The 10,682-nt window shown below is 34.7% G+C and overlaps 1 protein-coding gene across 2 annotated transcripts; it reads left to right on the top strand.

Moving 5' to 3' along the window:
* The first annotated feature begins 446 nt into the window (after positions 1-446).
* LOC113697054 (uncharacterized) lies at positions 447-9,685 on the top strand. Of its 2 annotated transcripts, XM_027216482.2 has the most exons (15): positions 448-736; positions 1,796-1,923; positions 2,064-2,135; positions 2,200-2,313; positions 2,412-2,480; positions 2,561-2,617; positions 3,966-4,019; positions 4,121-4,183; positions 4,319-4,381; positions 5,356-5,520; positions 5,601-5,756; positions 8,356-8,436; positions 8,545-8,606; positions 8,779-8,904; positions 9,347-9,685. In XM_027216482.2, the coding sequence occupies exons 1-14, from the start codon at positions 568-570 to the stop codon at positions 8,876-8,878; spliced, it is 1,353 nt and encodes a 450-aa protein (XP_027072283.2). In that variant the 5' UTR covers positions 448-567; the 3' UTR covers positions 8,879-8,904; positions 9,347-9,685. The 2 variants fall into 2 exon arrangements, with proteins under 2 accessions (XP_027072284.2, XP_027072283.2); XM_027216483.2 differs by lacking the exon at positions 2,561-2,617 and having other exon boundaries at positions 447-736.
* The last annotated feature ends 997 nt before the right edge of the window (positions 9,686-10,682 follow it).

Here is a 10,682-nt window from a genome sequence, read left to right as displayed (position 1 = left end):
TTACATTTTATATTTGGAAATTTTAGACATATGTAAATATTCTTATACATTTTTTATTTTTATTTACAATCTTAGTTTCTCTATTTTGCCGCATAATCTTATGCATTTAGTTATTAACTCATCAAATTTTCACTTAAAATTCAAAAACACCATAAGAGATTTATTATCCACATATTTTTTATATTATCGTATCATACCAATAATTTAATATATTTACGACATGACCCCATTTTTTGGTTTTTTGACGCCTGTCCAAGCATAGCTGAGTCATCGAGTTTGAAAATACTGGAATTAACCGGAATTTAAGAAAAGAAAGTGAAAGAGGCCAGAAAAGGGCAAAAAAAAAAAAAGAGTAAAGATTACCATCCGTGTCAATTTCAAACCTCTCCGGGGTAAAAATGCAAATTTACATAAGGTAAGCAAAAAGTCATTATTGTATAATGTCCCAAATCTACACCGTTTCCCTCGTGCACAACACCACCTATATAAACAAAAACAAAGTGCCAAAAGACCTCTGAAAATCAGGGGAAAAAACCAACCTCCCAGTTGCTTCTCCGATTCTCTTCAATGGCTCTTCCAAAATTCCTAGTATTTTTCCTATTTCTATCCCTTATTTTCTCCGAAATTAAGTCAGCAACGTTGTCAGACTCAGAAGATGAAGTATCAGAATCTGAGGTTCCAGATTCTTCTCTGAAACTAGAACTGGACAAACTCAAGTCAAAGATTTCCCTCGCAGGTCTAACTCTCACTGTATTATCCAATTATGATTTCATAATTTGTTCTCGATTTTAAATTGTTTAAAGTAGAAAAGCACTGAGCTTTCGATTTTTTTTTTTTTTGGATTTTCTTGTTGTTATTTTTATGTGATTTGAATTTCTGCTAACTAGTCTGAGTTGTTGAGATGATGTTGAAGATTTGAACTTTATGTGCAAAAGGGTTTGATATAATGTACTTGTTTATTCTGGGTTTTCAGTGTTTTGTTGTGGTCAAGTGGAATATTTGACTTACATTTACTTTTCTTGGTGCGAAAGTTTTGATCATTCTAGAAAAATGTAAGCACAGCAGTCATGCGTAGATTGTTATTATGGTTGTTGTTTTTTCTGTTTCTATTATTATGATTTTTATTTATTTTTTATTTGGTTTGGAGAAAAATGTTTTCTGGTGGTGAATATAGGAACAATGAAGTAGATAAAGTTTTTTTTTTTTTTTAATTTTTCTTTGAAAATATGGCATTCTCTGTGAGCTCAACTGTAAACGTTATGCATGTTCACCCTGTATTGTTTAGGAATGTATGGGTAATTTAAAGCTTGTGACTAGAGTCAGAATCTGATTCTTCAGATTTTGGACTGTGTATCAGGATTCACTTTCTTTACTTTGGTGTGCTAGACAGTAGAAGAACTTCATCAAAAGAAGATTAAAAGTACTGCATTTTTGGTGTCTGGACTCTGTTTAGGTTGATTAGATGAAAATGGAAAAGAGATCTCAAAATTATGCTTACTAATTTCTTTTATTGTCCATCTTGTAATTGATGAGAAACAGAAGTCTACGGTCTGATAGGGTTGAAACATGGAGTTTTGCAATGTTTTAAAGAAACTCATTACTTTGAGCAAGCTTTCTGGTTTGATAGGGTTGTTTTAAGTGGTCAACTGGTCATAATGGAAGATTCTGAAAATAAAATGTGTTTTTTGATTTTTAACAAGGTTATTGTGTTTAGTAAACTGGATTTCTTGACGTCAATTATATGTGATAGGTTTGTGTGCTTGCTTTGTAACTCTTTTTTTTTTTTTGAATAAAGAGTCCAGCATAGAAGAGAGAACACAAGAAATTAAGAGCAAGGAGAGAACTATCAAAGAACTAGAGAAGATAATTGATGAGAAGTCGAGCAATTTAGCATCGCTTCAGAGTGAAGTACTATCGCTTAAGGTAAGGAGTTTGCAGTGCTTGAGGGTCTTTGAATCTTTTTCTCAGAGTAAAAATGTTTCAAGTGAATGAGAATGTGGAAGTGTAAAATAATGTATCTCGCTGCAGAAACTTCTATCTGATAAAGTTGATTTGTTTATCAGGAAAAAGAATTATCAAAAGCTAAGAAAAGGGAGGATGAGGCTGATGTGCGTGCCTCTCAACTTCAAGAACAGGTTGCTCACTCTAGAATAAATTGTTTTGACATATGGCTAGCCTCTAATATTCTCTTTGTGGCAGATAAACAATCTAAAGAAAGTGATAGAGGCCCAGAACGAGAAAAAGGTTGGCCTTGAGGCCAGAGCAAATGATGCTGAGAGCAGAATCAAGGATTTGAACTTAAAACTTGAAAATGTATTTGATATTTTTTCTTTTGGTGTTTCTATTTGTTATTTCTTGTGTTTTTCTGGAATGTTTTTGTGTTCATTTTAGTTTTGTCTGATCTTTGCCAGCTTCATCGGACAAATGAGGAACAAAAGTCTAGGATTCATAAAAGTCAGCGTGCCCTTGAAGTGGCAGAGGTTTGTTGCAACTTTTTTCGGCCCTTGTGACGTTTAATCTGGCTAAAACACATTGAGTGCTAACTTATTGTTGGCTATAGGAAGAATTGATGAAAGGAAAATTGGAGGCCTCTTCTCTTTCTAAACATCTGAGTGAGGTAATTAGACTGTTTTCTTTTCCTCCTTTTTAAGTACTTCTCATTGATTAACCACCTCACTCTAGATATCCTCTCTGTCTCTCTCTCTCTCTCGTGTACTGTCTCTTACTTTCTGGATATTGAGGGGCGAAGAGAAAGTTGTTGAAGATTGCACATTTGATAATTAGTTAGGAAGACAGGGAGGTTGGGGGATAGGATCTGGATTTGTATTGAAATCTGACAAGTCTGAATTTCTTCTTCAACCATGACTAGTGAAGTATGGTTCTTTAAGTAGTAGTTATCTGCACTACTGCTTTGAATGGATGTTGACCAAACCACAAACTTTGAGGTTAACTTGATGGTGGATTTATTTTTGGGATGTGTTCAGGTTAAGCTTTCACAAAAAATCAAGTTACTGTGAGCATGTAAGAGAGAAACGTTAATGACTTTTTTAGTTATTAGTTGTAGCTGAAAAATGAAGTTGTGTGCGATTTGTAGGAAGAGAAACAGAATTAAGAGCTTAGCGCAAGCAGTCGAAAGCTCTATGTCATGATGTAGGTGATTATGGGGCATATATATCTGCAGAGTGCTGGTTTAGTTTCTGTTGGTTTAAAGTTTTTGAAGTCCTGAAATGGAAATGGTAAGATGAAGATTGTAATGGAAAAATATTTTTAGGATTCAAAAGATTATTGATGGATAAGTTTGATTGATTCATTATGTGTTTTTAAAGACTAGAATATTCCTAAACAGCGTGAAGAGAGCTAGCTTCCAAGAGAAGATGTTATAATGCATATTGGCTGAGATATTGAAGTATAATGTTGACAATTTAGGAGTTATACATGGCTACAGTTGTTTATGTCAAGGGAGACAAATGTACAGTTTATTACCTACTCTTTGTTATTTGAAGGGTTTAGAGGACATGCATTTGGAAAGATCAAAGTGCACTATTAAATTTTGATAAGTAAAAGAAGTTTTGAGGATATTCTTGGAATAGCTCTAAAGCAAAAGGTGTGAGTCTAACTTAATCAAGATAATCAAATCATATCAAACACTTCCCTTCTCTTGATGTTAGGTATAGTTGGTTGTGGTGACATTTATTCCTTGTGTAAACATTTTAAGTCAAATATGACAGTACTTTGTTGGGAAAAGAGCGTGCTTTCCTAACTTTAGGACTAAGATGGTTTCTAACTTGCTTTTGCCGCAGAAATTTCAATCTATTGATGCTTGACTATAGGTTTTTCAATTTCTGTTGATGTTTCATTCCTCTGTGCTGCACTTCTTTCTCTCTGTCCTTTGTTATTTTGATTCATTTACATCATGTGTTTGCTATTCCCCAACAAGTAATGTGTTGGAGTCAATCAATGTGCAGGTTCGAGAAGCATGGATTCCACCGTGGCTCTCAGTTCATTTTGTTCATTTCCAGGTAAAATTTTCAGCTTAACACATATATTCCACGACCTTTCTAGGCATATTTTACTTTTCCTATATATTTGCTGTTCAATGCTTTCTCATTTGAACATGCAGTCCTTTGTCGTGACCCATTGGCATAAGCATGGAAAACCTACCTTGGATCTGACAGTTAAAAAGGTGCTGTTTTCTTGTTTTTTTCTGATTATTTGTGCATTTGCATTAGATTTAGCATGATATGCTGTGACTAGTTCTTTAAAGGACATTTGTTCCTGGTTTATTTTTGGTCTTATTATTGCTCTTCATCTTTTTCAGGCTTTGAAAAAGAAATCTGAACTTGAGAAGTGGGCTCAGCCTCATGTCCATACTGTTAAATCAGTATGTTGTTCTGCATTTTATCCATTGTTCACTCACAATGTGTTTTAGTTTTACGTTTAGTTTCAGTTTGGACTGATTGTTTAATGCTTTATTGACCTGTAATACTGGCTCTTTAATGTATTGCAATGCATTTGCTTGTTCTAGCATATTGAGCCTCTGGCTTATAGAAAATTGCAGTTTGAAAAGGGTTAACATCGCTTTTTTTCTTTTTTTTGTCTAAATTAGTATGACACCTCTTTTTTGTCCACAACCTATTCCGGCAATGCAGATAGCTTCTACAAGGAAGGTGTCACTGCCTTATCATGGGATTAATGGTAGCATCCTTTTTTTATTAGTCCTATTAATGGGTCAGAAGCAGATAAAAAGACATGAAGCCTTCTCTTGGTTTGCCGACTTTTTTAAATCTTTTCTTTCAGCTCGACCTTGATTGATATCCTACTATGAGAATCCAATTTTATGCTCTCCAACCTTTCAAAGGGCATATACATGTTTATGTCTCTGTATGCTACCTTTGCTCTACATAGCCTTCTGAAGGCTCATTGAAAGTGACTGCAAGGGTGGTTATATCTTTTGAAGTGTTATGTGGGAGATATGTGGACCTTCCCTAAACTAGAAGAATGAGATCTTCTAGGCTTATAATTGTTTCAACCTTTTACTTGGTTTCACCAGGAAATTTGCCCATTTTCTCATGGCGAAGTATTTTAAATGTCATTGAAAAGGTTTGTACACATTAGGCTATTTGAAGTTGAAATTGGTACCCGTTGAGACATAGAAAGTCAGCATGGCTAGATAGAGACTTTACTAAGGACAGAGGGACGAGTATCCTATTTAAACCATTTTAACAGTTATTTCTTCTGGTTAAACATGTTTCTGGAACATTTCTCAGCAAATGTTTAAGAATGTTCTCAAAGTTTTGAGTTCTTGTTTCTGCTGTTAATTTTTGAAGTTTTTTATGGATAGTTCATTGTTTGTAGAGATGGATGCCAATTGTAAAAGAACACTGCTCCACATTTGTCAATGATTTCAGTCTGCATCTGCGATCACTCACTAATAACGCTATCGACTTGTATCATATATCCAAAAAGTCGATGGAGCCTCATGTTGTAAGGTTACAAGAGGTTTCGAACCCATACTTTCAGGTACTCTTTCAGATGATTTTGATTATTTTGATGTCCTAGATGATATATATTTGGGACATCACCTTTTGCTGATTTGACAGGAAGCTAAGAAGTTTTCGAAGCCATATGTTGATCAAGTTTCGCTATTGATGAAGCCGCACGTGGATAAAGCTCGTGTCTATTTGAAGCCTTACACAAAGAAAGTAATTCGTAGCTACAAGAGGTTCATTAAATTTGTGACTGCATATCATCGCCAGGTATCACATGCTTTTACTCTCGCTCTTCTCTGCTTCTTGATTCCTTTCTTCTGTTCATGGCGTGACCAAGTATCCTTTTTTTTTGTGGTTGATTTTTCCGGCTCCAAAATCTTGTTCATATTAGGAACAGGGCAGGAGAAGCTCTGAGCTTCGTATTGTTGGAGCTTTATTTTGATGTGATTGTTTTATTTATCATACATTGTGAAGCTGGTAATTACGTAATTGTTTAATCTTATTTTGTCTGGCAAGATCCACATCTTGCTTGCTATGCTTATTCAGTGTCTTAACATTTTGCGTTATATATCTGTTTGAACTTCTTGGAGTTGTGCAAATGGATCTATTGACTAGCTAACCCTTTTGCCACATTATTTTTTTTCATTTAACTAGGGCTCTTAAATAAAATATCCTAGGCTTCGTTATCCCATGATTTTGAAATCTACTTTGCATAAGGTCGAATGATGATTGCTTGATTTTGGCTTTTGCTAGTGGACAACGACCAGAGAATGTATTTGTTTAATAATTCTCATTTTGATCTCATCCTAGGTGCAAACTTTTTCATTAGAAGGCATTCAAACTTACAGATTATGGCCGTAGCTAAAGGAAGAAGTTGATACTGGTGGTCAAACGCAAATCTTAGAAGGAATAGTATCCCCCAAAGAAAAAAAAAGCCTTACAAATTAAAAGAATAACAAAAGATGATAATGGTCTAAAGAGATGAAAATTTTAAAAGAAGATAGCAGAAAATAGAATCAGGGGGTGAAGGTGGAGAATTTGTGGTGGAGGCAATTAGGTGGTCTAACACAATATTGCATCAGAGTTCCTTTTTCTAGGGAGCACCAATTTTGTTGTGGATAAATCAGATTTCAATGACTAATAGCATATTATTCTGACCTTGTGAACAAATTGTTACATTGTGGTGCAATTTATGTTGTGGTAACCATCTACAGAATTTGGCATAATATCCAGAGACATGAGATAGCTTACCAACTAGTTTGCTAAACTAATCAGTTTGGGCAGTATCCCTAAGTCATCTAAGGAAAATGTTTAAAGAGAACATCATAGATTTATACTAGAGAGTTTCATGTTGTCCAGATGGTTAGGTAATTTTATTGGCTTGCTATCCTGGGCGTATTAAAACTTTTTCAAAATAATTTTTTAAAGCTCTTGTGCTATGCCGTTAGTGTCTTTTCTTTACCACTTGTTGTTGGATAGGTTTATAGTCTGCAAAACCCCTATGCCAAAGAATACAGAATTATCGAGCCTTCTTTTTCTGTGAGCCTTGCTTCTTTATATGTCATGCATGCCAATATATGATATAAATGATAACACACAGTGTGTGGTAGACCATTAACTTTAGGCAGCTTTTAAACCTTCTCAGGAAGGCTGTAGAAACATAAGTTTGTTTGTATTTGAAATATTGAAGTCATTGAAATGGCTGGTATATATAGTCTCTCTCTCTCTCTCTCTCTCTCTCTCTATACTTTAACATCAAAGAATACTAGAGCTTCCAATTCTTTTCCCGTTTGATAAACATAACCGTAACACTGAAAATCCAAACTAAGGCATGAGTTTGCTTGGTATTATGTCCCTAGAGGTTTGAATGAAGTTTGGAACTTAAGTTTGAACTGATTATGTATTCTTAAGCTCAACCTTTTTGGCAAGCTTGATAGGGTTTTTGTCAACTCCATGCTTGATATAGAATTGGCTCAATTTGACTTGATGCTGGATTTAAAAATTAAAGACATAAAAATTCTTATTTCAATTAAAGTGGATCTGTCCTTCTGGACTTGAAGTTTATGAGGCTGTGTGTGCTTGTGAGGAAAGAGAGAGAGATCCATTTCTGGCTCTAGCATCTGCTAACCACCGAAGGCGGTACTCCATCTTCTTGGTGGTCACAAAGTTGAGACACTGGATTCTTTTCTGATGGAGAAGGGAGTAAATGTGAAATTTTGGCACTGAGTGGCTGAAAAGGCTTTTTTTTGGGGATGATTTTGAAATGCTAGGTTGAAAGTTCATTTTTGTGCATTGTAGGTGATGTCCATAGAAATATATATATATACTAAAATATCTGAAAGACATGACTAAAACATGAAGAAAGGCTTGATTAATAAATGTTTAAGCGAAATGCTGGATACTTTAATTAGACTCAAATATCACTGAGCTCTATGAACTGATCTTTAGCCTGATTTGAAGGAACTGATCTTTAGCCTGATTTGAAGAGAGCTGATATTTGCTATTGTTAAGTTATGTCCATTTAGATGGAGCAAAGTGGAGCAGCTTATGCAAGCATGAGGCCTGGGTTCAACTTTTTGTTCTTTTGGATGAGATTATATGGGCAGACAGATTATGTAATAATCCACATGACAAATACTGATTGGAATAACATGTTAAGTAGGAGAATTATTAAATGCATTTCTCTATGTAAATTTTCGTTTAAAGTAATTGATGTTCCCTTTTTCTACTTTTATTGGGGGAGGCAGCTAGTTGGCCTCATGTCATCTTTTGATGTGATAAGTTGAACGTTCGTTGGGTGTTGTCCTTTGTAAAAATAGTTAACTTTTTACTTTGCATAATCATCTGGATATTTTCGTTTGTGAAGGTCCAAGCTACCGTTCTGGACTTGCTAAAGAATCATGAGCACACAAGACCTCTTGCTACCAATAAGTTGACTTGGTATATGGTATGCAATATCATCATAACAACATTCAAAATGTGTAGTAATTCAGGGCATTTTCTTTCATTTTCTCCTATATAACTACTACTTTTTCCTTTTTTTGGGTTATTGTAGGCCTCTGCTTTGATGGCTCTGCCTGTCTTTCTTGTGCTGAATATGATTGCTGAAGTTTTCAGGTTAGTCATCTTAAGGGATTGTTGGTCTTTAATTTTAAAAAGTGAAATGTGTTTGTGAAGAGCGCGTCCATGCACTAAATATCCATGTTGCAGAGTGTGCAATATAGCCTACGGTTACTATTTATTTGAACGCACATTTTATTCTTGCTGACAATTTGGTTTAATTTTGCAGTAAGAAACCTAAGACGCGTGTTCCTACTTCACATTCAAGCCATACTCGTCGGAGGGCTAGACGGGGTCATGCTGAAAGACGAATTGAACAAGACAACTAAAGGCCACGTGTCTTTGATAGTTCAAGGTATAGGTTCACTTATCCGAAATGTAATTGCAAGCGAAGACAGAAATTTTTATGTTCCACATTGTTTCAGTTGATGCAGTGACTTTCTTGCCCAACTTTCCTCTGATTTATTTGTGCAAGTCATAGTATATACACATGCACATAATTATCATGCAACAGGCTACTTCTACTAAGAGCTTCATTTTTGGTATGGTTGACAAGAGAGGATCTTCATCTCAAAAAGAGTGATGGTTGGGAACATTGTACTTTGGGACATCATTATGCATGCTGCTATCACTCATCCCTCATTGTGTGCATATGTGCTCAAAAATACGCATACATATCTGTGTGCATGTACATGTGTATGTTTGTTTCTATAGAGAGAGACAGAGAGATAGGTGGTTCCCTTATTACAGTACCAACATTGCGCCTTGCATTCATTTGACACTCTTATCTCGTGCAGATCAAACTGTAGTGCACGCTCAGCTGCTCGCTATTGCTCGGCTGAGGCATCTTTAATGGGTCTTCCCAGCGAATTAGATGCCTCATTTGGGTATGAGGAACAAAAGTTGGAACTGAATTTCCTGCTTGAGAGATCTGTGTTCAACGCTGTGAAGATTGATGTTTTAGAAAGTCGTCATTCTGTCCGATAAATTGTAGGTTACAAAACGTGTTACACGATTAGAAACTATAAAAGGACATGTTTTAAGCGAAAACTCAGAAATTGTCTTGAGAATTTAATGTTTTGTAATTGTATTCTGCTCCAGCAGTGAAGGAGATTCATCATTCACTTTTTTGGCTATTAGACTTTGTTTGCTTATTGATGTAGTGGTACAATGTACGATGGAAAGCTCAAGGTAAATAGTTTGGCTAAATAGATATACATCCTTGGAAACATGGTAAAAGTTTTAGCAACACTAACTTCAGAAGTTATGTATCAGCTTGGTTGCTGGAAAAGGCAAAGGCTATTATAAAAGTTACTCAATTGTCAAACTAACCGCTAATGTAGTAACTTTACTTCTGAAGGTTGTTATCGAACAGCAAAGAAGCCACTCTTGGAGCAAGAATACACCTTCATGAGTGATTATGGTTCTTTTACATCCAGGAGCTAAACAATGGTAAACAAGAAAGAACGTAAAGGAAAGATGTCACTTCTCCTTTCAGTATCAGTTGCTGGTGTAACTTATCCTTTTGGCACAATTGAGAATCGAAATGAATGAAAATAAGACACGTAAAAGTAAACAACTGACCCAAATACAAACAGTGTATGGTTGTCTTTAAGGTTTTGGTCTAGTGATTAAAGTTGAAATTTTAGAAATTAAGTCTTTAAATCTATTCCTCTCCTTTGATAAGAAGAAAAAAGTATATGAATTTTGTTTTTGCAGTAGACCTTTATGTTGTAGTAATGAAAGACTAATCAAAGTATTCAATACTTGAATCGATCTCAACTCAATTAGAATTTGCAATATATAAGGAAGAAGGTATAAGGAAGAATTTGCAATATATATATATATATATATATATATATATATAAGGAAGAAGGTATAATTTTCGTTTATTTGTATGAATGCCATATGTACTCATTTTTGTACGTAATTAGAGATTAATATATGTATGTAGAAAGGAGAGTGACATACACAAATGTCATTTTTTCAAAATTTTTAGTTTTCACTATTAATTATATAAAAATAAGTTAAACAAGTAAATCATAAATTAATAACCAACTCATTTAATAGATCCTTTGCATCATATTTTGTTGTAAAAGAAGTTGTTACTAGTATAAAAATTAAAATAACGTG

This window comes from Coffea arabica, chromosome 6e (genome assembly GCF_036785885.1).
Source record: "Coffea arabica cultivar ET-39 chromosome 6e, Coffea Arabica ET-39 HiFi, whole genome shotgun sequence".
Lineage (NCBI taxonomy): Eukaryota > Viridiplantae > Streptophyta > Magnoliopsida > Gentianales > Rubiaceae > Coffea > Coffea arabica.
Note: the sequence above shows the minus strand (reverse complement) of the source record. Positions and strands in the feature narration are given on the sequence as shown.

Coding starts and splice junctions, on each gene's coding strand:
- LOC113697054 (XM_027216482.2), top strand. CDS start 568: ATGGCTCTTCCAAAATTCCTAGTATTTTTCCTATTTCTATCCCTTATT. Junction 4,020..4,120: donor TTCATTTTGTTCATTTCCAG/GTAAAATTTTCA, acceptor TTGAACATGCAG/TCCTTTGTCGTGACCCATTG. Junction 4,184..4,318: donor TGGATCTGACAGTTAAAAAG/GTGCTGTTTTCT, acceptor CATCTTTTTCAG/GCTTTGAAAAAGAAATCTGA.